This window comes from Balearica regulorum, chromosome 2 (genome assembly GCF_011004875.1).
Source record: "Balearica regulorum gibbericeps isolate bBalReg1 chromosome 2, bBalReg1.pri, whole genome shotgun sequence".
In the NCBI taxonomy this organism is placed as follows: domain Eukaryota; kingdom Metazoa; phylum Chordata; class Aves; order Gruiformes; family Gruidae; genus Balearica; species Balearica regulorum.
In genome coordinates, this window is record NC_046185.1 from 137,919,926 (window position 1) to 137,947,375 (window position 27,450).

Below are 27,450 nucleotides of genomic sequence, written 5' to 3' on the forward strand. Positions count from 1 at the left end.
CAAGGGATAAACCATCCTTTCCTCCACCATGGAAGACTTATGTACCTTTCTATCCAACTACTTGAATTTCTACTAAAATTGTATTAATTACACTTCTTGCTGCATTTGAATGCCTGCTTTTCTTATGTATGGTGTATTTAATATTCAATTAGCAGGGCTTTCAATTTTTCAAAATGACTCAAAATCATTTGTTTTATACTTCTAATTAAATGATGAAGTTGACAAAGGAAAATACCAAGGGATGTGTAACAGATAAAGTAATTAAACTACTACATAATTCTTCTATAGAAAAAAATAAGAAAAAAAAAATGAAAAGATGAGCTGAAAATTAGATGAGTTGTTTTCCTAAACAATGTTGTAAGGTTGATTTTTACCTCTACTTTACAATTCCTCCCTCTGACACCTGCATGCTGATAGTACTGTTATGTAGGAGCTCATTTTACTTTTGAGGAATTTTTTTTTAGTCTGTTCATGGGTAGTGATTCTTTGCACAATTTAATTTCTCCAGTCATCCCCTGCCCAATGGAGAAGTAGAGAATTTAAATCTGTTAAGTAAGAAGTAATATTCTTGCCCAAGAATAAAGCACAGAAGCCAGAAGTTGGATCAGACATCTATTCATTCATCTTTTAAATGAATGGCTTCATTTCAGAAACCACTACACAGATGCAAATCTCATCAGCTTTCCAGGGGATATTTAAAAACTGGTCCACTTTATCAATATACCAAATATACAGTCAGCATTTCAGTGTAAAGTACTAGCAGAAGTAACACATCTGTTCCTCCTTCCTGGTAGCTTCTATTGGGATATTGGAGATATATATTTATACATATACACACATGTATACACACATATATGTACTAATATATATACTAATATATATTATATGTATAGAGTATGAAATGTATATGTGTATATATACTTTTTATATATATTATATATATTATTTATTTTTTAACAATTGATATTTTGTTTTCTAAAAGTATTCACCAAAGCACTTGTTAAGCAATGTATTTCATCAGCTCTGAGGGAATTAGTTTTCCATTTGAGAGAGGGATTTATTTTTATTTAGAAAACCATTTCAGTGACATTGTATGTACTTAAATATTCAGGTATTTCATGAAATATGACTATACTTTGCTAGTTAGACAAAGAATCAATATTTGTAATTTTTAATTTATTTTTTTCCCCAGGGATGCTCGATTTTATCCAATGAAAGTGCTCACTGATCTTGCAGCACTGCATGACCAGTGGTGATGAGTAGAAATAAAGTTCTTCTGTGACTTCTATACCATCATCAGCTGTAAAGTCAGTTCTAAACTCCGCTGATGACATCACCATTTAGCATTCATGCAATTTGAATGGATTTTTTTTCAGAGCAGAATTTGTATACTTTAGCTAAAGTATAATTACAGAGAAAAATGAAAAGTATTTTTACCTTCAAATGACCAACCCCAAACAATCCTTTTTTTTGCACAGCGTTATGCTAATGATAAATTTTATTACCATGAGTTTTCAGCATAATATTCACATGCTTAAAGAGGAGACTGCAAACGCAATGGAGCAGGAGCCCACATGGGAAATGTGTGCAGCACATACACGCGCACACAGGCCAAATCACCGATCGTCTCATACACCTCCATAATAAAGTAATTGCTCTTCTTGACACTTCAGATGAGATTTGGGTCAGATTCTGCACAGCCCCGGCTTACGTCTCCTGGCAGTTACTGGCACAGCTCCGCGCTTCGCACACCTCCCGCTATCAATCGGCCGCCCTGATGGAGTGACCACTGCCTCTGCAAGGCAGCGGCACTGCTTGCATGCAGCGTGCTCTCCCGCAGGAACCCAAACCCCCAGGAACCTGGGTACATTCATTTGTAGGTCTCTTCGGTAATTAGCTCAAGTGATCAGATCAGGCTTGGGAAACAAAACCAACAAAACCCCTGCTGCATTGTTGCGCTAGAGCAATTTATCAGAGGTCGTGGCCACAGTGGCTAGCAATATGACCACATCTGCGGGAGTCTCACAATAGCAGCTGTGAACCTAGATTCAAATTTTCCTGAAGACATACTGGCAAAGAAACTCTGGATTGCTGGAAACAGTTAATTGTACATGCTTGGACTGCAGGTATTGAACAATTATCCAGGAGTATTAATACATTGGAGATTCCACCCACTCATGATTTGGTATCACAATATTAGAAGCATGTAAAGGCTGCCCAGATGACTTTCCCAAAATAGAATAGGTAAGTTATATCCAGGAATATCTTTAGTGAAGCCCATCATGAGCACATTACATTGTCAGATCAAGGTTATACTGATTACTCGGTAAGGTAATACTGCCAACAGTATCTATTATTCAAATAGCTCAGGAGACTAAGGAAAGAAAAAAAAAATCAAGCAAAGCGCCATCCTCATCAACCTAAAATCCCAGACCAGTTTATCCGCTGCATGGTCACTGCAAATATATCCTGCAATGTCAGAGATGTTCTTCAATGCCTTATAGACGTAAAAACTATGGAGGAGCATGGATGTGAAACACTAACAAATCTGCTCACTGCATATGTTGTTATATTATACATTGGCACCCTCCCAGTGAATTTCCCCTTCCCCAGCTATTAAGAAATAACTCAGTTTTCCCCAGGCTATTTTTATTGACCAGATATCAATTTACTACAAAGTTGTGTCTACAGAAAATAGATGCAACTCCAGATACACTCTCAAACATACTCTTGTTCATACCATAAGAAAAATGCTTTTCTAAATCTGATTTGCAGTGAGGATTAACATACATATCTTGAAGATACTGTATCCTAAGTCTTCTCTCTGTGGCAAAGGGGTAAGAATATTTGCATTTTCAAAATATGTAAGGCAGTTTGCGCTTTAAAGGTCACAATTCGAGAGCCTGGGAATGAATTCAGGAATTTTTTTTTTGTTTTGAATGCTGGGTCTGAGCCATTAAGCAATACATCCAATTTTAAATAAATTACTAGATACAAACTTCAAGTCTACTATGTGAGTGCGCTAAAAACAGGGGGACGTGTCTGAGAAATGAGAAGTACGATTTTCCCAGGCATGCGTTAAGAGACTGAATTTGGGATAAGTTTCTCAGTGTACTATTAACAGCTTGCTATCTAAGGATGATCATATGGTAAAACTCAAAAGTCTGAACAGGTACCTTCTGTATTTCATTCCCTAGGTAGCAACACAAAGTACCTTTAAAAGTTTAATATTCATTTTATGTACTTTAAAATACTGATGAAGACATCTAGTGGAGAATAAGGTGAGAAATTGATACCAAGATAGGTACATTTGCACAATGCAAAAAAGTTTTTTTCCATACTAGTATTCTATAACACAATATGTATTTAAAGCCATCACTCTGACATGTTAAGGGAAACGTGCATAGCGATGAGGTCTTGGAGCTGCCTCAGTAATAGAAGAGGTGCCCCTGGGGCAGAGTCCACTGCTATTGTTTTTAATCAAGAACAACTCTTAACAATGCTTTTTTAGTCCAGAAATCTGAACAGTTTCTCACATAAGCACCTCTATGTCTAACACACATTTATCTGATTCTACCAATGCTCATGTTAATATAATGGTAGCGATATTAATCGCTGTGGTGGTACCACGGATTTATGGCAACCTTGCGCAGGTCTAGGTTTAGGAATGATCCAAACTTACTGAATTCAGAGGCAGTCAAGGGTCACGGTTTCAGCAGGATAAAAGGTAATGCTGATTTACAGAGAATTAAAATATTACATCAGTCTTTTCTAGAGCCATTTTGAAATTGATAGTTGTATAATTCAAACATTTCTGCCCAAAAGCAAGTACATGCTTTGGCAATAAATTTTGACTATCCCAACTATTCCCACACTCAAATTTTCCCTATTCTCAAGTGTGTACTTTTTTATGAGCCTGAATGAGTACTGGGACTCTCCCCCTTTCAGAGACTTGAAGAGAATATTTTTAGAAGGGAAAGGTAGAGAGCACAGGCGGAGAACACATTTCCATACAGACAGGTCTTACAGCTACGAGATCCAAGGATAATTGGCAGAAGCAGATGCTGAGTGAGTACGAAGTTGTTTGCACACCTCTGCACAGACATGCCCTGCCCCCAGCCAGCTCAGACCTTCCTTCCGGTCTTCCCAAGGGAACTCTGGAGTCCCACACCTAACCCCCAGCTAGAGATGGGGAAAAGGCTGAAAAATATCACAGCAGTTACTAGAAGGTCCCAGTTCCTGCCAGCCTCACTGGGAAAATCTCAAAGCAAGTTCTCCTGGAAGACACTCCCAGGCAAGAGAAGGAGGCGGACTGGGAGCAGTTGGAGCAGATTTGTGAAGACAATATCATGACCACCGTGATTGGATTTGGGGGTGGAGGGAGAGCAGTAGATGTCATTTATCTCCACTTTAGCATGACTTTCAAGACCATCTCCCACAATATTCTTGCATCCAAACAAGGACACTATGTTCTGGATAGGTGAACAGGTAAATCAGTTTAAAAACTGGCTGAATGATTGGGCTCAGAGGGTAGTGGTTAACGGCAGTACTCTGACTGGGGACATGGGTCTGTTCTAGGACCTGTCCTGTTTAGTGACCTTAAGAAGGTGACTCAGTGCACCCTCATCAAGTTTGCAGATGACACCAAACTGGAGGGACCAACTGATACACTCAAGGGGAAGTCCACCATTCAGGGTGACCTGGACAGGCTGGAGGGATGGGCCACAGGGACCTAACGAAATTTGACAAGGACAAATGCAAAGCCCTGCACCTGGGAAGGAATAACCCCTGCAACGAGACAGCCTGGGCACCATGGGGCTGGGGAGCATCTCTGCTGAAAAGGGCCTGGGATGAGCTGAGAATAAACGAGCCCACAGCATTCCTTCGCAGCAAACTTCGCTGCAGCATTTTTTTTAGTCTTCTGAAAAAGACTATCATCAGTAACATTGGCTTGCTGCTGGTATACCACAGGCACAAGCAGAGAGCAAGACCAGCAGGTGGCACAACTGGGCAATAATGGATTAAAAAAAACCCAACCAAAAAAACAATTCAGCATGAATTTCAAAGTAGGCTATGGTTACCAGGTCATCACAAGAAGAGCAAGAGGAGGGAAACCAGATTTTGAATTTGGTAAGCCTTATGTAGCAACACACACACAAATGGGAATTGCTCAAGGTCTTTCCTTGAATTCACCTTCTTGGTACTGATGCTCTGTATTCTCACAGCTACTCAGTTAATACATACTCAGGTCTTTTACATGTTAAAAGACAAAATAGACCTCTGCATAGGAATATTTTACACATTCAGAATGAAAGTCATATATTGGATTTAGTAGATTGAAACTCTATTCCATCTGAACGGTTCAACCAGGACAGATCTGCTCTTTTCTGGAAGGTTATTTTTGCTTCTGGTTGCACTTAAATGCTGGGGTGGGGTGGCTGGTGAAGGGCTGGGAACCAAACCACACTTTTAACCTGGTTCCCTTCCTCAGGGAGTACTCTTCAGCTCCTCAAGCATCCCCTGAACTACATGCCCCCCCGCAAGGAGCTGCGGCCACTGGCACATGCCGCAGGCTCCTGGCACCACCTACGGAGGGAAGGCAGCAGCACGCCGGCCGTGTGGAGTTTTCCACATATATATATATATATATAAAAGAAACAGCACTGGAATAAAAACGAGGGTGCCTCAGACTGCACTGTAAGTAGCAATCAGTTACAATAAAGGACCCTGTATACTCCTTCCCCTGGGTTTAGCTGGTCTCATCAAGGTTACTAAGAAACCTTTAGTTATATTCAGCATTTCTACCACTCTTTTGAGAAGGAAATTGAATCTCTCCCATGTTTGAGAAGCCCAGCTTTCAGTTTAAATAGGATTTTTCAAGCATTAGCATAGCAAACAGTGTAGTTGTCAGCATGTAACATAAGATTAGCACATTTTATTTTTTCTAAGTCTCAGTGTCCTTCTCTCTTACCGTTTTGCATTTTTAGAGAGGAAACCAAAGGCAAGCTTGGTAGCCATCTACAGGAGCAAGACGCCGGGTATGTCTCCACAACAGCTTCATTTGCTTCCAAAAATCAAAGAGCGGCTTAAATCTGCTAGGTCCCTCCATGAACACTGCTGGCCCTCCTAAACTCTACAAGGCAACACTTCAGTCCTGACCCCTGAGGATATTTACCAATACCAAAACACTGGATCCTGGCACTCCACACAGAGTGGCAGAGATGTCAAAGCAGCCAGGATCCTCTCTTGATCACTAATCGTTCATAGGGAAGTCAGGCATGTCAGGTCACATAGCATGTTAAAAGCGGCATGGAAATACCAGCTCTGCACCATCTCTGGACTGGCAGCAAGCAAAAGTGGTTGTAGACGGTATGAGTTTTAGAATCTATATTCTTGAGCAGTATTTTGTGCTTCCAAGGCTTATTTTAACATTTCTTTGCATATTTGATGAAAAGTTCACAAATTTAGTGTCAGCATGGAAAGTGAAATAGTTGCAGTGATTGTGTCAACATGTTTAAACACATTAAATGTAAAATTTGGTCACAAGTTTATGGTGGGTGAATTCAATCACTTAAATCGATCCCCATGCAGACAGCCACTAACATTGCCCCCCCAAACTAAGCTATTTCAGACAGACATAACATTTAAGAAATAAACCATATCCCAGTAGTATATAAGCCTCCAAAACTCATGAAAAATAGCCAATAGGTCTTTACCTATTGTTTTTCTAGATATTACCATCTATTGAGGTAACTCTCATATCATTCCTCTGACCAGTACCAGAACAGCAGCCTTGCGGTATGATTGTCAGAGGAAAAATCAGAAAAAGGCAAATTATGTTCATTTCTCAACCTCAACTATATCGCTAGGGCTGCTAGAAGTATTACTTCCTAAAAACCTCTCAAGAATGATATACATCATTACCTTTCAGATACCCCTAACTGTCGTCAGTGAAATGTTACATTGCAGTGATGCCGCAGCTCCTTAATCAAGTTCCAGTTTTACTGTATTAGGTCATTCACTGGCTCATGAAAAAGCAGCTCCATTATGGAGTGGTGTAAGCTCCACAGTGCCCATGACAGCTCATTAAACTGTGTGGCACCTGCTACTCATACACAGGAAACATGAGTGAATCATCTCAGCTCTCAGGCTTAAGAGGCAGGGATTCCTGGAGAAGAAGGAAAAAAAGAAAAAAAAAGAAAAGAAAAAAAAGAAAGAAAAGAAAAGAAAAGAAAAAAATCAAACAAAAAATGTAGAGGGATTTTTACCTCACCTGACATCAAGACACTGCTAGCAAAATTAAATATGTGATTTGGTATTCCTTAAGTTGCCAGATAGACATCATCTTCACACTGGAAGGCAATTAGTGTCATTCATCACTAGAGTACCCAAAGTCCTCTCAAGTGAACATATTAGCACAAAAACACTATTAAATTGTCTTTGTCTCAACCCACAAGTTTTTTAGTTTTGGTTTTTGTTTTTTTTTTTTTTTTCTCCTTCCTTCATTCTCCTCCCCATCCACTTGCAAGAGGTGGGGAAAGGGATGAGTGAGCAGCTGCATGGTGCTCAGTTACCAGCTGAGTTAAACCACAGCAGCTGTAAACATGTGCCCGCTGAGAGGAAATAAACTCATTTTGTTTTGCTTCTGCACACAGCTTTGCTTCCCCTATTAAACTGTCTTTATCTTGACTCACGAGCTTTCTTGCTTTTGTCCTTCTGATTCTCTCCCCCATCCCACCGGGGGAAAAGCGTGTAAGTGAAGGAATGAGGGCTGGGGTCAACCCACCACAACCACCTAGGCTTTTACCTCAGTTACTTTAGTAGTGCAGTCAAACACCACTAATTCATCCATGGCTGGTGCTTAGCTTTCAGATACTCCAGTTTATTACAGATTTAACACAATAAAACATATTTAAAAAAAAGTAGATTGCAAATTTTTTTACATCATGAAATGCCAATAGTTACAAAAATTGAAATCGTACCATTGAAAATGCATGAAAGCTTGTGGGAAAATATGGGGAGATAGAGGTGAAAACTTGTGGGAGACGGAAGGAGGAGAGAAAAATACTACGTCAGTTTAAAAAAAAAAAGATACATAACCCAAGCTTTTTTTATAGAAAATTTAATACCATTCTTTGAGTCAAACAATCCTGTCTAGAAACATATAATGAAGTTAACTCCAGATTTTGAACCTCTAAATAACAAGATCCCTTGTCCAAGTTAACTTACATTAAGATAGCTTCTGTGTCCTACAAGTCATTCCCAAATACCTCTTGACTTACAGTGTTTACCATGCTTAAGTTGATAGATTGTTTGCTACACAGTTACAAGAACAACAGTTTACAATTCTTAAGTTACAAAAATAGTTATCACCCATTAGTATTTCTATACATATCAAGCTATTATATGCACACTCTGTACAGTGGATGTTAACAGTGGTTAAATTTGCTTCCTTAAACAAACAACAAAAAAAAGAACTAAATCACTGACCATCAGACCCAAAATAGTCAGGCACCCTAATATACTTGCATGTCTGGCAGTAAATATCCCTGCCCATGCAAAGCAAAAGCAGTGTCATTACCCAAAAGACCACCCAGGTTGTAAGACCCTCATGGCAGCTGGTAGAAGAGGGCAGTACGAGGATCAGCATGTTACTGCCACCGAACAGCCTCACACTACGCTGCAGGGCCTGACACCAACTTTAATCGTGCAGGTTCCTTGCAGACAACCGTGCTGTCCAACAGGCATGCCCACAGGCGGAAAAGCAGGTTTACGTGGCAGAAGCCGTGGGGCAGCGGAACAAACTACCCCAAACTACCTCTCTGGTAATGACCAGAATTCCCCAGCTAAAAGTAAAATAGGAAGGTGACTTCTCAAGTAGACAAACACTGGATGCTTTTGCCATATCCAAACTGTTTTCAACATGTTTTGGTTGGGTTTTGGCTTGGGTTTTATTCCTCCTCCCATGAAAAAAAAAATTAAAAAGAAACTAGATTTTTTGGCATGATCAGTGCCAACATTAGCAAACATTTTGTGGTTGCAGTAGTCCATTAATGAAGTATATTGGCTGCACTTACATTACTTAACTGTCCCTTTCACAAGTAATAGTAAGCCTCTAAACATTGCAAGGGTTGTGGCATTTTGTTAGGCAAGTAAAAAATTCAGTTCTTAGAGATATTACTGCTAGTCTTACTTAACTCTCAAAGTCCAGTTCAACTGACATTAAGCTTAATGTAGCAGCCTAACTCTGAAACAAGTCACTCATTTCAGAAGATGGCATCTGGGGACAGATGACCCTCTACAGATTTGGGGGGTGGGAAGAAAAGCAAAACCACAACTAACCCCCTCACCACCACCACAAAAAAAAAAAAAAAAAGCAGCCTTGAATGTTGAGTAAGAAATAACACTATTTTTCTTTTAGCATTTTCTGAATCTAGAAATCTCTCTCATACTACTCCAAGCACCATCCTTTCCATCCTGAGGGTACACCACTTCAGATGGTTAAAGATCTGAACAGTTCAATCCAAGCACTTAGATTCAGTGCTTAAACGTTTAGCGTGTGGTGTATGAAGCTAACAAGGCCAGTCATGTTTGCAATTTACTACTATGAAAAAATGTATTCACTTGCAGAACTTCAAGGACAATTTGAAGCAACGTTAACTAAGGCATGTACTTAGGTCTGCCAACATAAGGCTGCAAAATAGAAACACCACAACGTTAATATCAAGGTCACACACACATCAGGAGTGCATTAAGAACTGCAAAGCTATACCACACAGGAAAAACATATTTCTGGTTGTCCGCACAAAAGATAAAGAATTAAGCAACCATCCCCTACATACCAAGATAAGCAACAAATTGTGAGTGAGCTTCTACAGGCTTTTCCCTACACCAGGAATTCAAGACTGTCTGGTACTACATCTTTTAGGAAAAGCACCTTCCTTTAAATGTCTCCAAATGGATATTTAATGGTTAGATCTTTGAGTTTGTTTAGTGGCTTTATTCAGTCATTTATTTTTAAAGCATCATCTTTAAATTTAAAAATAATTTTGTTCCCAGGTCAGAATGGCCAAATAACCAGTATTTTTTTTTTTTTTTTTTTTTTTTTTACACATTTAAGTGTTTGATATTATTTTACCTGAAGTTACAATTTTGAAATTTTAGAGTTATTCTATACAAAATACATTAAGTTTTGTTTTTCAATTGTGCCATTACAGTGCAATATCTGGACCACTGTTTTAAGAGGTAACTAACAGAGCTTCCATTTTAAAGTGCAAAACGTTTTGGTACAGGAATTGCAACAAAGAGTTCAAGTGAGAAGAATTATACTAGAAATAAATCCCTTGAAACAACACTACAATGCCAGTATATATGTATTCGATAGTATTCAAAGATTATGGGGAAGTTACAAGTGAAATATAAATCACTTCAGAAGTCGTCCTTCAGAAACTATCCTACATACAGGAAAACAAACCAGAAAAAAAAAATTATGATTCTTCAAGCTGACCTTCTGGAGAGAATTTGTACTTATTGATTTACAGTGAACTGGAAGAGTTGCCTTTTTTATTTAAAAAAAAAAAAAAGATAAAAAAAATGAATGTGAAATAATTACAGGTCTGTCACTTGGATCTATTCTCATAGCTTGTTTAGAAAGTTATACAAGTTAATACTGACTTCCTTTGCTCCCTTAGTGTGTTTCCAAGCTCAGTCACAGAAATCAAGTCTAAGTTAAGTATTCAAACAGATGCTTACCTGCTTATCTGACAAGATATTATATTAAAATTAGTAGTTAAATTCAAATATTTGTTTGGTAAGTAATATGCTGACAGTTTTGCAAGGACATACTAGCATATGTAGAACCTTAAACCTTTGATTCTCCTGTAACCGACCTAATCTGACGATTCATCAATAGGATCTTTACCCCACCCTTTATTTTTTAAGAACTTTTAGTCAGCAAGTCTATCACAAATTGATGGTGTTAAAGTTTGCATCCATTAGATATCCCAGATGACAGACATTAAAAGCTGTATCTTCCCCCTTCCACCATGTACACTGAAATAATTCTACTCAATTCTTTATTCTAAATTAGCCAATACCAAGCATTCCACGCAATGTAAAATGCACAGATTTAAGTATTTATTTGGCTCAGCATGTCTGCCAAACTTTCAAAGGTCAATTTGAGTTTGAACACTGCATGAACAGTGTAACCTCCCCCGCAGGCTTGTTTAAGCAGCATTTGCTACTGTCACCAAATGATGTTATCATCTTACCATTCCACTTATTTTAGATTACCTTTTATCTTGTAAGATAAGATTCTTTTCTTGAAGAAAAAAATTGTTTTAAATTGATATAAATAACTGCCTAGAGCTGTTTTCTTTTCTACTTAAAAAAAACCCAAAAAACCCACCCAACAAAAACCACCCACTGAAAATCAACTAAACAAAACCAACTCTCTAGGTGTAAATACTTAGGCCCAGAAGAAAAAAAAAACATATCACTTGCTGGCTGACTTCAGATCTGACACAATTTAAACTAGAATTCTCTCCCTACTCTCCAATAGAAGCAAATCTTGCTGCAACAGGTTACATAGACAAGTTTACCTCTCCGCTTCTAGCCAGGTCCCCACTATCCTGGTCTTTAGTTATCACCTCTATCTTTTCAGACTATCAGACAAGCTTCTGCATGCATTTTTATCAGCCACAGGACTGAACCTCATCTATACTCTAGGAAGACTGGAGTCAGTTGTGAACTATTTTCCCTTATGATTGTAAGCTGTAATAAAGAACATTTACTTTTAAGCGCCCAGATTCAAGAATAATTTTAAGAATATAACTACAATAAGTCATCGGAATTGATTATTCTGGTTTCAGAGTTCTCCAAAGCCAAAAGCTGACATCTTCATCTTATCAAGAATTACATGAAAGAGACAGTTTAGGTTCCAAAATTTTTCATAGACATTCAGAATAAGCGCTCATAGCAATTCAAGCAGAGGAGGGTTTTTTGGTATGGTGACTTAATTTCTTTTAAATCAGTCTTATGTCATTGCTATTCTTTCCCAACACCCACCCAATTAGGTCCACCTAAGAAAGGCCGATAAAGAACAGAGTAATATAGACATGTATCTTCACTGAAGTACTGGAGCATAAGAGATTGTTAGTTGCAAGAAGTTACTCAGCAGCCTTTTTCCATAGTGTTTATTGCTAATTCATTTTATATAGCTTATTTCCAGGAGATGGACAGCATAAAAATATGCAACATCTATTTTTAAAAAATATATATTCATTACAATGCAACAGTCTCAATAGTACCTTCTTACAGCTGCATCTTACCTAATTCAGAAATAAAACAATCCTGATCTAGTTAATTAAAAAGTTTAATACTTAACCCTTAGAACAGTCAGCCTTCGGAAGCCAAGCAACTTTGGACCCAAAATTTACAATCACCATATTCGATAATAATCCCGGGAATTCTCACTGTGCAAACTATCCTACTGAAATTATTTAATAGCTTTGTTAATAAGTCAGTCTCATGATTACATCAACACTTACTCTTAGAGAAAGAATTGCTTTATTCTCCCTTATATAACTTTGACGTGAACTGTGAGTGTCCTGGAGATTCGGATAACTACTGCATTGCTTACTGAGCCTGCACACTATATACACACCCCCCAACACATTAACAAGTAGCTTAGATACACAGTGTATTAAAACAATAAAAATTATGAAAATTTACAATCTGCCCAAACCTATGCTCAGTTTCCCACCTAGTTCCAACTGCACAATCTTGATTTTAACAGCTGTATTCAAAAGTTTCCTAAAAATCAAAGTAGAAAGACACTGTCAAATTCTCCACTTTTTTTTTTTTTTTTTTTACAGTCTTGAATTTTTCCTTTGTCAGCAATGATTCTGGGGGTTGATTTTTTTTCTTGTTTTTACACCCAACTTTATAAGGAGAATGTATATTGTTAGATTTAAAGTCCCAGAGGTAGCAGGAGGGAATATGAATGAAAAGATGCCAGATTCTAGAAGTTGCACATTTAAGTATAGTGTCATTCAAGACAGCTTTCCTGGCTTTCATAGACTGCATGTCACCTAATCATGTATAGCAAACAAAAAGTAGAATCCCAAAATAAAGAACTATCACCACTGGGTTACTAATAGAAGTTTCACACCCAGATACCTCAAGGTAATCTTGTTACTCAAGTAGTAATACTGCCAGTTGCAATAGTCAAATATCAAGAACTGAAGTATAAACTTAAATTCTATGAGTATCAGTTTTTCTAAAATGCTCATTAGTGACACGTTTCACCTAAACACAGACATACACAGTTACTCTAAGTTGATGTACCACACTGTAAGGAAAGGTCCCAATTCAGTTCAAGAATCTGATACTCCCCCTCTCCCTACCACCACACAACTTGACAGAAGTGCTTACAGTAATAGAAAGCAAACAGAAGGGGAAAACACAACATTTAGTAAGTGCATCTATATACATTTTGCACCTTTTCCCTCCTTGCGAACAGGTCACCACGTTCACAATGTTTTACATGCGCATACTCTCCCCTTCAGGTAGTACCAGTCCTATTCACAGGATCTCTGCCAGCATCAACAGGAGTCATTCCACAATAACCAACTGGTGCTTTTATTGTGGAGGCTGAAGTACATTTAAATATTCTGACTGGCCCAGCTGGTAGGTTGTGTTTCCTCCACAGTCCACATACTGGTATCTCTCCTGGGATATTTGCTCAGAGTGGCCAAAGTAAGAGGTTGTCACCGTCACTCTTAAAAAGAACAGAAGAGGTATTTGTTTTGTAAGAGCCTTGAGTTTCCTATTCTAACTATCAGTGTTTTTACATTACTAGGGTTTTTAAGGAAAAAGTTTTGGAACAAAATAATTTTTAAATAAAGTTAAAAACAATACTAGTTTACCACTAAAGTTTTTCTCCATGAAAGACATTTGGTTCCCCGAGCACAGACTTTTCTCTAAAGACAATGGTAGGTTTACTCATTAATACCTTGCTTTGCAAGGAGAAAGCGAATGATTAAAGAAACTACAGCCATGGTGGGTCCACACCTTCCCCCCTCTCCCTCCACCTCCCCCCCCCCCCCCCCCCAAAAAAAAAGACCCCACGATGCTGCTATTTATGCAATTAGTCATGAAAAGTGAACTGTTAAAGTACTAATTGCTTCAAGATCATGAAGGTCTCAGCAATTTTTGAACAGAGGCTGATATGCAAACTCATTTCAAAGTATTTGAGACCTTAGTAGCTCCGTGGCTACAGCCCAACTGCAGAGGAGCTACAGTAATAAGGGTTCCATCTAGTCAAGTGTCTTTACACCACCAGAACCTGTCAAAAGACACAGTTCAGTTTCAAGAACTATTACACTAGAAAGCAAGTTGATTTCATTTTATCTATGATGCACAGACTCCAGGATTAAGTTTTTCTGAGTAATATTTCAATGAGAATTACATGGCTTTTAAAGTTGTTTCCAACAAACAGGAAGCTTCCATACTTACTGCATCATCACTACTATGTTATGCACTTTGATAGATGCTAAAGTACAGAAGTCACTGCAAAAAAGAAAAACAATTGTTAGATTTGCATCGAGCTTTTACAGATAATTATCTAAATACAAGAATTGTGGCTTCAGCTGGAAATTCTGCTAACTACATATATAGAGACTAGAGTTGCTAGCAATGGCAACTAAAACACTTGTTGAACAACACCGCCAGTGACTGTATAATCACCTAGGTCTACTTTTATATACATAGTCTTGCTTTCACACATGCTTGCTTACATGTAATGCTTGCCAACAAAAGCATCCTGTGAAACAGTGTTCACTCCATCTTTCAGAAGCTAACTAAAGTTAACCTGAACCATGACATTAAAGCATGTCAATATCACTTTGTCACTGATGAAGACTTACTATGAAGAAATATAGATATAATTTGCTGCAATTTTACTTCATGTGAAATTTATCTATAGAAAGGCTATTTTTTAACAAGAGATCAATGTTATGCCAACCTCAGCATCTTTTCATGTAAAAGCAGCAACTTCTATGAAAAAAGTCTTGAAGGCTTGCTATTCTTGCTCAAAAAGTATCAAGAACTTAGGAAAGTCCCCCCCCTTTTTTTTTTTAAACACTCATCCACTTCCGTATTATGCAAAGTAACCTTTAACCAATTTGGAGAGATTTTCAAGACAGAGTTTTGTTCTCTTACAAGATACCCTTTTCAGACTTTTATTTTCTTACATGCATCTACATATTCATTATACAGAGCACTATGTAAGTGTATATTCCCCCCACCCCATCCCCAATCAAGTGCTCTTGGTCACAAATTTATCAGCTCTGGAATGAAAGGCATGTGATCAGTGCAATGAGATTGCATGGCAGCCACCCACAATACTTGCACACCATTGTCATTCTTTTCCCCAGAACCAGCCAACACATGATGAAGTATTAAACAGTGAATGAACACAGGTAATCAAAAATATATGAAAATAGAAATAAAACAATTCAGTATTAAAAGTTGGTTTATATTGGTATCTGTAGTAATGAGAAATATTTTAATTTTTTTTCCCCTGCTAAGCTTAAACCAGGACTTAATTAGGCCATAGTGCCAGATATTTTTAGTTATTGTAGTTTTCTAATTCAAAATACAGACAACTTGTAATATAATATAAAGCTAATTCATATCCAACAGCACCTACAGGCTGACAAGCAGAGAGGTACAACACTACATACTGGGTTTTTTAAGTCCAGGTTATCTGGAAGTAAATCTATTCAAAAAAAAGCACACAAACCAACCAAAAAAAACCCCAAACCACCACACAGCACAAAACTGTAGCTAGGAAATTACATTGAAGGTGAATTCCACAGAATCAGCTTTCTAAAACAAATGTGTGGAAATGCCCTGTATGATACTGATTTCATCATACAGGTCTGCTGAATCTAGATGACAGTATGCAGACACTTCAGGTCTCTAAGATCTCCTGTATTCAACCTAAGTTGATTTTACAGGAAAGACTCTCCAGGATCCAAAGCTAGTTGTGATTAACACAAGACCTAAATTGACTAGCTAGGGAAACACCGAAATGCGATCGACTGTACAGCCCCCAGTGCTATAACCCACAATAGTACCTGTATTACAAAGATTATCCCAGGGCCTTGACTGTAAAGTTCAATATTTGTGCGTGGAGAAAAACCCCAAACACAGTAACAAATACAAAACCCCACTAAGACCAGCTGAAACGCAGCTGGTTGGGTGTTCAAATAAAGGAAGCTCACTTGTCTTCAGGGTTGCTCCATACAGCAAACCCAAGCTCTCAAGACTCATAACAGACTGAAAGAGCAGAAACCCATCAACAACATTAACTGTCAACAGGTCAGGGAGGTCAACTAATACCAACTGTGTAACTTACAGAAAACCTGGAGAAAATGAACAACCAAAGTTTTGTGTGTGGCTCAAATTGTTTAGTACATTTTAAACACATCACAACAAAGCTAGTGAGTGCTACTCACTAGGACCTTGCTCTATCAGCCTGTACAAGAACGTAAATCCTTAATTGACACAAACTTCTATAGTTATGGTTGTCTTATTACCGGTTACAGCCTGTGCTTAGCCTCACTGTGCTGAAGGAATGAATATTTTCACATGCATACAAATCACCTAGTCTGCTCTTCTAATAACATTCACAAACACTTGCTGTCCTGAAGAAGGGCAAGTCCACATTACAGACTGCTGGCACTGACACAGGACAGTTTCTCTGCCTCTATCCCAAGACCACACAATCTACTCCCAAACTGGGCCAGTGAGCACATCATTGGTCCACACTATTGCCACGGCTGCAGCTATCAAGCAGAAGAACCTGAAATCCATTCAGTTTGGATCACAGGCAGGGCAGCTTTTGCCTGTCCGCATCTCTCTAAACATCCAAACTCATTCAGGTTTTTCTAAGGTTAGTCACCAGCTTGCAGGTAAAAGTTGCAGCTGTTGTTGGGAACAGACTCTCAACAGCATTACTGAAATTAAGGCCACAGTACTGACCATGAAAGAAGTTTCAATGCATTATTGCACCAAAAGCATGACTAGGTAGATATTAGCATGAGTTCTATGAAGGCCACATTTATTTATTCCTCATGCATCCAAAAGGTGAGCAGATTCACAGGATTCAGTGTTTCCATAAAGCTAACTTACGTGCTTTTAAGAGGTGACAGAAGTACAACACTTTATGTTTATTTAAAGTTAGTGCCCAGTTTGCTACTTCATACCTATTTAAATTTATTTCAAAATGTCAAAGCTTTAAGGTTCTCTCCGACCCCAAAGGGGCTGACATCCACTGGAACTGCACACAGACTTGAAGTCTCAACAATTAACTCTTTCTGTTCAGTCCACATTTCAGTGCAAAAGAACTAATGTTTGGGTTTGCTACCAAGATATACTGAGCTAATAGCCTGTTGGTCAAATGAACTTTCAGAAGCTATGAATAGAACCACTTAAAGGCTGTAAACACTGCTTACCACTGTATACATATGGTCTGAAGAAAAGAAATACAAATTAGTCCTAATTTGTACAGAATTAAATACAAATTCCCTCTACCACCAGAGAAATTTGTGGGAAAGTTACTAGACAACTTGTTAGGGGAACACACCTGCACTTTCACCCTGCAAAGCAGCAGGTCCTTGCTATTGCCAAGGCTTAAAACATTGTGATAGAGATACCATTCAAAGTGCTGAGAGCTAGGTACAGCAAGTCGCTCTATGAAACTACCAAAACAACCATGGTTTAATTATTTTTCAGTACTATTAAACTCATGCAAAGAAAATACAACATCTCTGCAAATACAGTACTGTAAAAACCGACTTTTCAGAGTCAGCAGACACATAATTTTCAATAAGACCCGTGTGACATTTAGAGGTGAGCACACTTACAACATGTAGCTCATTTCATCTTGTATGACTGTGGGCACCATATAGTCAATCTAAAACAAAAAAAAAAGCAGCAATGAAAACACAAATGAGTAGATTTATATACAGAAATTAACATTATCCAACTTTGAAAATCTGTCCTATTTACCTGTTTCATATCCAGAGGACCAATGTTGGTGATGTTGTTTAGCCGTGCTTTGCCAATAACTGTTTTTGAAAACTGAACTTGGGCTGTGATATTTGCCACTTCAACAGAATAATAGTTGTTGTTCGTTATATTTAATGTGTTCTGAAAAAAAAAAAAGAGAACAAAACCCAAAACAGTAACAGCTATCCATTCTGCATATCTTGATGGGGGGGGGGGGGGAGGGGGGCAGGGGGGAGAGGGACCATCACTTAACCCCTTTCTCAGGTTTTTTTTTTTTTTGTGAATATATTAAGCAGCACAAACTTCTGCACAACCTCCCTGGTGACCACCCTCCACTTCAAATACTGCATTTCTTCCTATCCTCAATTATTCCTTCCAGGGAATTTAGCTACCACAGGACCTTTTTCTCCCATGGCTGCTTCGCTTTATTTAAAACGAGGAAGTCTATCAAAAGTCGTCAGGCAATCCTGTATTGACTGCATTATCAAGAAGTCAAGAAGCATGTGGAAAGAACTCCTTTGAGTTTTAAGGTGGATAAAAAATCATTTTTCCTCAAAACCAATTTTGACAGATGCATAATACCAAGGCAGCATTTCATAACTTTCCTACATACACACACATTTCACTCATGTTCAAAAAAAAAAAAGTGCAGAGAACTCCAAAGTCACTGTTCCTATGAAAACAGAAGACCCAGTGGTAGCTTGCAACTACCACCCTATTAGCTATAGCTACAGGAACCAGCTACAGCAGGTCGTTACATTTTTCAAACTGGTCATTTTATTTCTTAAGGGACTAACTAAGCTTACCAGCTAGACCACAATTTCTCTTGTCTATTAAACTGTGACAGTAGTATCTATTGTTGCTTTTATCCATTACAAACATCCAAACAGATAGCTAGACTTACCGTAATATTTAGATATATTATACGTCTATCCTGTTTGTAAGTGACATACACTGACTTCACACCAATGTATTCAACGTCAATGGAGCGAGGAAACAAAAAGAATACAGCCAGCCCAGAAAGTAGTAAACATACAATTACAGAAGCAGTCACGTAGAGCTTTCTGGAAGAAAAAAAAAAAAAAAAAAAAAAAAGAGCATATTTCAAAGTCAAAAGCACATTAGATAATAGTGCCATGTTATTTTCTTTTAAGTAATAAGGACCATGACTAGTCAATACAACTAGTTCAGTCTATTTCTAGCTTCCAAAAGGGGAAAAAACACCAAAACCAGCTACGCTGCACTTTACATTTATGTCTCAAAGAGAGATGTTACTCTTGTATATACACCAGAAATCAAGTTTCAATACATGTGGTTATCCCAACATTTGTAATTTAAAGAGGAAAACCAAAGAGGTAAATACTTATACTTTGAAACATTATCCCTTCCTCTCAAAATTTATTTATAGCAGAACTTTTGTCATTCTGTGGGACTCTTGCACAACACACCCAGAAAGAAGAATAAAGCCTTACATGGGATTGTCACAAAAGACTTTCAGGGAAAGTGTTAGACTCCTGCTAAGGAACACAAAATTCACAATTAACCTAATATAAAAGGGGTGTGTGTGTGTATGATAATTAAAAGAAATACACAAATAAAAGGCTCTACTGCAGCTCAAATTTTCTCAAAATTAGAACATTAACATAGTATATTTCAAATTTGTACTACTATTACATCACATATATGATCCAGGATAATATGTGAAGTTACTGTATCTTCTTTTCCTGGCACTCATTTGTTTACTACAGAAACACCCAAATATTAAGAAAAAAACCCCCAAAAACCAAAGAGTTCAGAACAAGAAGCCCTGAGCACTATAATTAAACCTTTAAGTAGAACCTAGGAAAAAGAAAAAAGCCATATCAGAATGATGAATTTGTTGATTTTGCTAGCTGCTCAGAGCTTTACAAATTAATTTCTAGGTGACTTCTTTTGTAGTAGTGGCCCAAAGAAGTTATCACTTTACTCACACTTTAACACTGAAAAGGTATCTGCTTAGATCAATTAAGATGCAACAGATATTGATAAATACTTGGATAATTGCTGCTGACATTCAGATAAGTATCTACATTAAGAGATGATACAGTATTATTTAGCTTTGTAAGACTTACTGTGACAGGAGTATGTACACCTGTTAACAAATAACTCGCCAAGAATTAGAGGTTAAGGCTGATGATATTGCTCACAAGCAGGGTTCTTTCAACACTGAATGCAAGAAAACATTCCAGTGATTTTTGCTTGATTCTTAATACTGTATCTTTAAATTGCTGAATTTTAATTAGAAGAGAAGAATTAACTGCAGATTCATCTATCACAACTAATTATTAACTTACGTTCTTCTTGGCCTCAGTCTTTGATCACTGTATGGAATTAATGCTACCAGCTGATTTTCCTGCCCTGGAAACAAAAACACCCTTTCAGAACTTAAACAAACAACGAATAAGCATTGTTGCAGTTACTTCAAACAAAGAGTGCCCATTATAACTTAATGACAGTAGAGAATAAACACTAAAGATAAACATTTAAATTCCAGATAACAACCCAAATAGAATACTACTGTAGCTTATGTCACTTTCTGAAATAGAGCATGGCTTACACAACAAGGAGAGGAAAAAAACACCAAGCCCAAAGACCAAAACAGCAACAAATTCTGCCCCCGTGCTGCACAAATGCAGAGGAGGCAGCATGCCTCTCACACCATTTCCTCAAGAAAAACAGAGGTACACAACAGCTTCCAGCTCTCTATGCCAGACCATATAAAGCGCTAGGATAAAAACATTCAGAAGCTCAAGCAGTAAGAAATGATCCAGAAGGCACTCTACACATACTCCTCTGAAAAGCAGAAGTCAGGTTTGGTTAAAAAAACATAAATACATGTATCAACTTGGGTGGCTTTGGCAACACAAGTTATGCATACACTCTATTCTGGAAAGCACTTGTATATACAACCGTTTCTCAAGGGACTGAGCTGCAGCACCCTAGAAATCAAAAAATTATCTACTGGAATTTCTCCAAGCAGCAAGTTACTTCACTAGACAGCATTTTTAAAAAAGGGGGGGGGATGTCTTAATAGTAGAAATAAAGAACACAAGCACGGATGAGTTGTTGAAAATACATGGACTACGTCTGCCTGTATAGCTTTTGCTATTTGAGAAAATGGAATTGAGATTGAGAACAGAGAGGCCTCAAGACCAAGTCAAATTTGGGGTTTTTTTAAGCCAAATACAGAATTTGACCAGCATTATCATTTGGCTAATGGACCACTTAGAAGTGATTCCATGCTGAATCACTAAGCTGAGCAAAGCATGCTAACTAAGCAGGTAAGCGGTATGTAAGAACAACCTTCTAAAAAACCTCTACCAATTTCAAATGGATTTTCGTCTTAGTTTCAATGAAGCATCTTCAACCTTTGAACAAAACAGCACAGTCCTACTTTCATACTTTATGATACTGAAAAGCTAAAACTGTCCAAGTAACAAAACACAATTGCATCTGTTATACAGTTTAGCCATCGTATCACGTGTCAGTCTTCCCTACTAGTCATGTAGTACTTAATTTTTTCCCCCTCCCCTCAATAAACCCCAAGCATGATTTTTTTTTATAAAGTACTAAGGAGTAATTAAAAAGATATCCCTATTTGTTCTAATAGCTCATTTAAAGTTCTAGTTTTAACCACATTATTTCATTTGAATGTATGGACAATATGCATCTTTAATAGTTACTGCAAAACGTTTAATAAATTAACTCACATTTATTTAGGTATTACATCCAAGAATCCTATAGCCAAAGAAATAAACTTTTGAACATGGGAATCCTGCTATTACTGCATTTTAGCTAGCACTGTTTTGAGTAAAACTTGCTATTGATATTACCAAGTATTTCACGTTAACAAGCTAACAGAACAAACAAAACTTCTCTATAGTCTTTCAGTTAAGATAATTTTTAGTTGCATAGCTTTTCCACACTTCAAATTTGCTGAATTCTGAGGTACTTGAAGAATACATCATAGTATAAAGTTTTAACAGCTAACACACAAATCTCTTATGATATTTGCAACAATTTAAATATCTTGTGCCCCCTGCCACTTATTCACAGGTGAGACAGAAGTATTTGTGAACTACACCAGAACCTATCCGACTGAAGTATGTGTACAAGGACAACGTGGCACAGGCATCAGTGCAATGGGCACAAACTGGAACACAGGAAGTTCCATCTGTGTATGAGGAAAAATTTCTTCACTCTGAGGGTGACCGAGCACTGGAACAGGCTGCCCAGAGAGGTTGTGGAGTCTCCTTCTCTGGAGACAGTCAAAACCCGCCTGGACGCAATCCTGTGCGACATGCTCTAAGTGATCCTGCTCTAGCAGAGGGGTGGGACTAGATGACCTCCAGAGGTCCCTTCCCACCCCTACCAATCTGTGAATCAGTCAATTTTCCCAAGCTGCTGGTCAAAATCAGTTCTGAGAGCTTTTAGACCCAGTGATCTGTTTTGGGTAAGAGTTCTGGCAAAAGCAAAGCAGTTGCAAACATGAAACCCTCTCTTCAGTTCCTCCCCTGCCGTCAAAGGGAATATCTTAACAGCTGAAGCAGAAGGCTGCGCCTTGGCACACTGCATTTGCCACTCTCTCCTTTTGCCCAGTTTCTGATATCCTGCATTCTCCCTTCAAAGGTCTCTTCCTAAACAGCTTCCTAAATTCAGGTGGCTTATCGTATAGGAGAGAAGTGTAATAAAGCAGAATGTTTTATTAAAAGGAAATGCAAAGGACAAGGGCAGCAAACAAACAAAATGGTTAGGCATGAAGACTAATGTTGTGCAGCCTGCTCCTTCCTGAGGCAGCCGGTGATCCTATATATTTTCAGCTCCCAGCTGGGGTCCTCTGCCTAGCAGGGACAGATGGGATAAAGGAACGGTAACAGGAATTGAGGGGCACTGGCAGCAGTAAGAGCAGGAAAATTCACTATAAATGATCAGGGAAAAGATGTTGTAGCACAGGTCTACTTCTTACTCTGTATTGCAGCTACTTTTGCAAAGTTATATGTTGATTCAAATAGTTTCAAATAGGTAGTTTTAAAAATAGTTTTTTAAAAAGATGCAATAAAATGTAAAAATTGTCACAAAAAGATTTGCAAATTGAACTGATAAGAGCTAGGGTTACGTGCTGATTTCAAGCTGAGAAGCAAGGAACACTGGCATTGTACAGGCAAGAGAAGACCCAACAGGTAACAAACAAAGCTGACACAATTTGTTTCATTTATCCAGTGTAATCATAACAAAATGCTTAGTGCTAAAAAGTCAAAAAGATGAAAAAACTTCACCTTGACTAGAAGAGCTATTTGTTATGGATCATTATAGTCACAACTGCACACGGTTATAAGGTAAATTTATAGGCTAAAAAAAGAAATCAAGAAAACCCACCTCGTGGAATTCTTCCTGTTCCCTGGCAAGTTGGGCAGGTGACACTGTCTCTTCCTGTAAATTCCACATAGGGAAACTGCGATACATCTCCACATCTGCCATCTTCGTTGTGCGATTCCGAGTGAACTAACCCATTCCTCATATTATCAGACACTGTGCCTCCATCATAGCCATCTTCCTTGCATGTATGCATGGGCAGGTGAGAAAGTGATTTTCCCATGTCTAAAATAAGTTAGAATAAAGTTTTCAGGGGGAACAATTCAAACATGGCTTGCATTAATTCCTCCACATCAGGTAACTGTTAGTCTATGGTCATTACTCCAACAAGACTCCTGATGCCCTCTGTTCAGATCCCTTAAGACCTACAAAGCGCTAAGGCACTGTTAAGCTGGAGTCAATCCCAAGCTGTAAGAACCTGAGCTACCTGGGAGCTTCATTCAGATCCTCCAGTACACACAGGTTGAAGGGGGATCAACCAGAGGCTTTTAAATTAGACCAGTACAACTGCTGGCAAAAGGTTGCAACAGTCTAGCAGTGCTTTCCAAAGGATTGTTATTATACAGACTTTCACTAAACACATTAATTCAAGACTGGGCTCTAGAAAGCAAGTTTGCAATTTTCAGTGCAGACCCAATGCCAATAAGCTTTTTAGGTCAGACTTGTTTTGAGAACACAGGATCAACTACTAGTTTCCAAGTGAGAAATACAGATCTCCAGGTGTTTAAACTGATGACTCTCTTTAACCCAAAAGAGGACTGATTCACAGGAAAGTCAAGGAAAGAAAATGGGAGTTACTTCAACATAGCCGCTGGCAATACGTCGCATTTATAAAAGCTTGTTTAAAAAAAAAAATCACAAAAGCATTTTTGCTACCTATGCAAATTTTATTTTCTCATTACTGTTGGTTTTCAGCCATGACACTCAACCTACACTGAAATACAGAACACTTGAAACTAAGAGCTGTAATGAAGCGATGCAAGTGGAAACCTTCCTAATTTGCAACAGGTAGAAAAGAAACTCAAAGATAAAAAAATAAATCTGTACAGCAGCAGCAATCATTTGTCCAGCTTAACCCCATAACCCCATTTAGTTACTTCACACACAGACACACCAGCCACTCAATTCACCAGTGTCCTGGGGAACAGCATGATTTAGGAAGAGTATGCAAAACTCCAGTTTTTCCCATTGCAAGTTGCATTTTTAAAGCAGCTGCTATCATGCTGGTTCACTGAGAAAGGAAGCCCTAAGAGGAAGATTAAGAGAGCAAAACAAGTCAGAATATTTTAAACAAACCACTCAATCCAGAACAGAAAGAACTCAAATACGGTGATGGTAACACGAGCACAACATTAATTCACTATATTGCCACAAAGGCTAGGTAAATGTAGGAGGGGAAAAGTAATTCAACAAACACCAACAACTCTCAGAAAATATGCAGCATTATTTTATTCATTTAAGTCATTAAACCCTTACAAGAAGAAAAACTATTTATCCTTATGCTACTTTAAAAACATTCTAAGTTTGGAAGCCATTCAATAATGGAAATTGTTGACTTGAAAATTAAAACTATTGAGCTATTAAAAAAAAAATTCTGAAAAAGCTGTTGACAATTATTCCACGTGGGGTTTTGCTTACTGTTCTCCTTGTAGCTGACCTACAGCCTTTAAGCTATGAAACTTGAGTCTTGCAGCTTAGGCCACAGCTGTCAGTTATAGGTCTGAAAGCTTAGGGGTCAATCCCCGGTGCTGTTGTGCTACAACTGTATTCAACTTCCTGCTCTACTGATGGTAGGCTCAGGCTATATCTACATTAACAACTAAATACAGAATAAACAGCAGCTCTGTAAAAATAAGCAGTTATTGAGGATCCAACATCCACACTGGGCATGTTTTTGTGTGTTTATTTCATACTAGCTCGTCTAGACTGACAACACCCACTCACAACCTTCTAGTTTTAGCTCCTTCCAAAAGGAAGAGAGTTCACACACTCCCAGATCACACTGTGACGTGCAGTAAGCAAGGATGACTGGGAACTCATTTCAAGAGCACACCCTTTATTTGAATTAAAATACTAACGCAGATGTATCCTCCAATGCCAACTGTACCTGAGCTTCAATAATCAGAATTTAATAGTGTTGCTCTACTGGCAGAGACTTAGGAGAGAAATGTCTCAGTCTGCAAATGAGAAAACAGACAACCATCTTCCAAGTGAAATGTGCTCCTCCAACGTGCTTTCCCCCACCAAGCAAGCACTGAACCTTATTACAGCTGCTCAAAACTCAAGAACACTTTGTTCTTTTATCCAGTACTTATATGCTGAACATTAGTAGTTCTATTAATGTATCATCTTCATATGTGACAGCCTCTATACTGTCAAAGTCACAAACCCTACTTCCTTAACAGCTGTGCTTTGACTCAGTCTCCCCCTCATAACTGATGTATACACTCCAGTCTCCTTGGGCTTATCCAGAGTTTCCTTGAATTCAGTCTGCTAAAAATAGATTGGTAAATCAAAAAAAAACCGTTGTGATAAGCAGCTTTTGTCCAAGACTGCACCCTTCAGCTTGCTACAGCACTGCAGTGTGATCGTACATAGCCAAAACCCAAACAATGTCCCTGGCATACAGAACCACCACATCCTGAGTTACATGCAAGACTCGGGGAAAACGCTTTTTCTTTATAAACTCACTGACACTTTCTAGAGTTAAGCTAGATGGTTATACTTCTCCAAAGAGTTAGGGTGGCATTCTTACCCCTTAAATGCAAATTTATAAACCTGAGATTACAAACTGCTTATTTTTCAAAACAGCAAAACATTTTAAATTGCAACCATCTTCTGTCCTATCAGCTGCATCTTAACCACAACCGTCACAAGCTCCTCCAAAACAGAGAATGCAGCAGGGTAAGGCAATGACTTAGCAGCCACGTACTTGCTCAGCGCAGATAGGCGCATCCAGTCCTGCCTTTCACGACCCCTTCAGAGACCCACTTCTCGGGCACAGCCTGCTCACAGGCTGGCGCTGCCAAAACTATAGGAATTCAGAACCTCTCTGAGATTTACTGATTTTCTCGCTCACCAAGCCAGAGCGGCAACTGCTCTCATAAACATGGCGAAGTTTCCAGCCGGCGGGCTCGGTCGCTGCCGGGCTGCCCCCTGCACCCGCCCGGCCACGGGACGGAGGCCTCGACGCGGAAGGGCGCAGGCAACCGCCCCGGGGTAAACAACACCCCGCCGGGGCCTGCCCAGGCCTCGCCGAAGCCCACGAACCACCGCCGCGGCCCCCCGCCCGGCGCTCAGCTGCGCCTGGGCCTGGCAGCCACAGGCCGCGTTCGGCCCGGCTCCCGCCCCAGGCCTGCCGCCGCCGCCGCCCCCCGGTTCCCCTCCGCCGCTGGAGCGGCCCTCCCCACCTGCGGCGCGGGCTCCGCGGGCCGGGCTTGGGGAGGGCGGGCTGCGCCGGGCACAAAGGGCGACAGGACCGAAAGCTGCAGGTACGACACAGCCGCCCCGGCGCTAAACCCAGGATCCGGGGCGTGCGCAGGCGCGGGGCGGCGGGGGGCGGTGTCGCGTCGCTCCGCTCCCGTCCTGTCCCGTCCCGTCCCGTCGCTGCCGGCCGCGGGCGGAGCTGGGCACGGTCCGTGTAGGGGCGCAGGGGGTTCCTACCGTTCCTCTCGCTGCTGCGCGCCGTGCTGGCGGCTGCTATTGCTACCGGGCCGCGCCTGCGGCGGAAGGCTCGGGAGTCGCACAGGAACCGCCGTCCTGAGCGGTGCCCGGGCAGAGGCGTGCGGGGTGAGGGGTGCTCCGCACCCCGGGGCCCAGGGCTAGGGGTACAAACAAGGCTAAGGGAAAGCTAAATGAGATGGCACGGCCCCTAAGGGACGGAGGGCAGAGCGGGTTTCCCCCCTAAGTTTCTCTGTCAGGCGTCGTTCGCTGCCCTGCCTGCCGTTGTGTGCTCCCCCC

The 27,450-nt window shown here is 39.4% G+C and overlaps 1 protein-coding gene across 1 annotated transcript; it reads right to left on the reverse strand.

Moving 5' to 3' along the window:
• Window positions 1-13,614: 13,614 nt before the first annotated feature.
• Window positions 13,615-27,223, reverse strand: TMEM106B (transmembrane protein 106B). The gene is made up of 8 exons (XM_075746096.1): window positions 26,901-27,223; window positions 23,494-23,715; window positions 20,412-20,475; window positions 18,983-19,142; window positions 18,079-18,219; window positions 17,934-17,983; window positions 14,518-14,571; window positions 13,615-13,780 (listed from the first exon to the last, which is right to left on the reverse strand). Exons 2-8 carry the CDS (start codon window positions 23,711-23,713, stop codon window positions 13,642-13,644), a joined length of 828 nt encoding a protein of 275 aa, XP_075602211.1. The 5' UTR covers window positions 23,714-23,715; window positions 26,901-27,223; the 3' UTR covers window positions 13,615-13,641.
• Window positions 27,224-27,450: the final 227 nt, after the last annotated feature.

Coding starts and splice junctions, on each gene's coding strand:
- TMEM106B (XM_075746096.1), bottom strand. CDS start 23,713: ATGGGAAAATCACTTTCTCACCTGCCCATGCATACATGCAAGGAAGAT. Junction 17,984..18,078: donor GTCCTCTGGATATGAAACAG/GTAAATAGGACA, acceptor TTTTTGTTTTAG/ATTGACTATATGGTGCCCAC. Junction 14,572..17,933: donor GATGAAATGAGCTACATGTT/GTAAGTGTGCTC, acceptor TCTTTTTTGCAG/TGACTTCTGTACTTTAGCAT.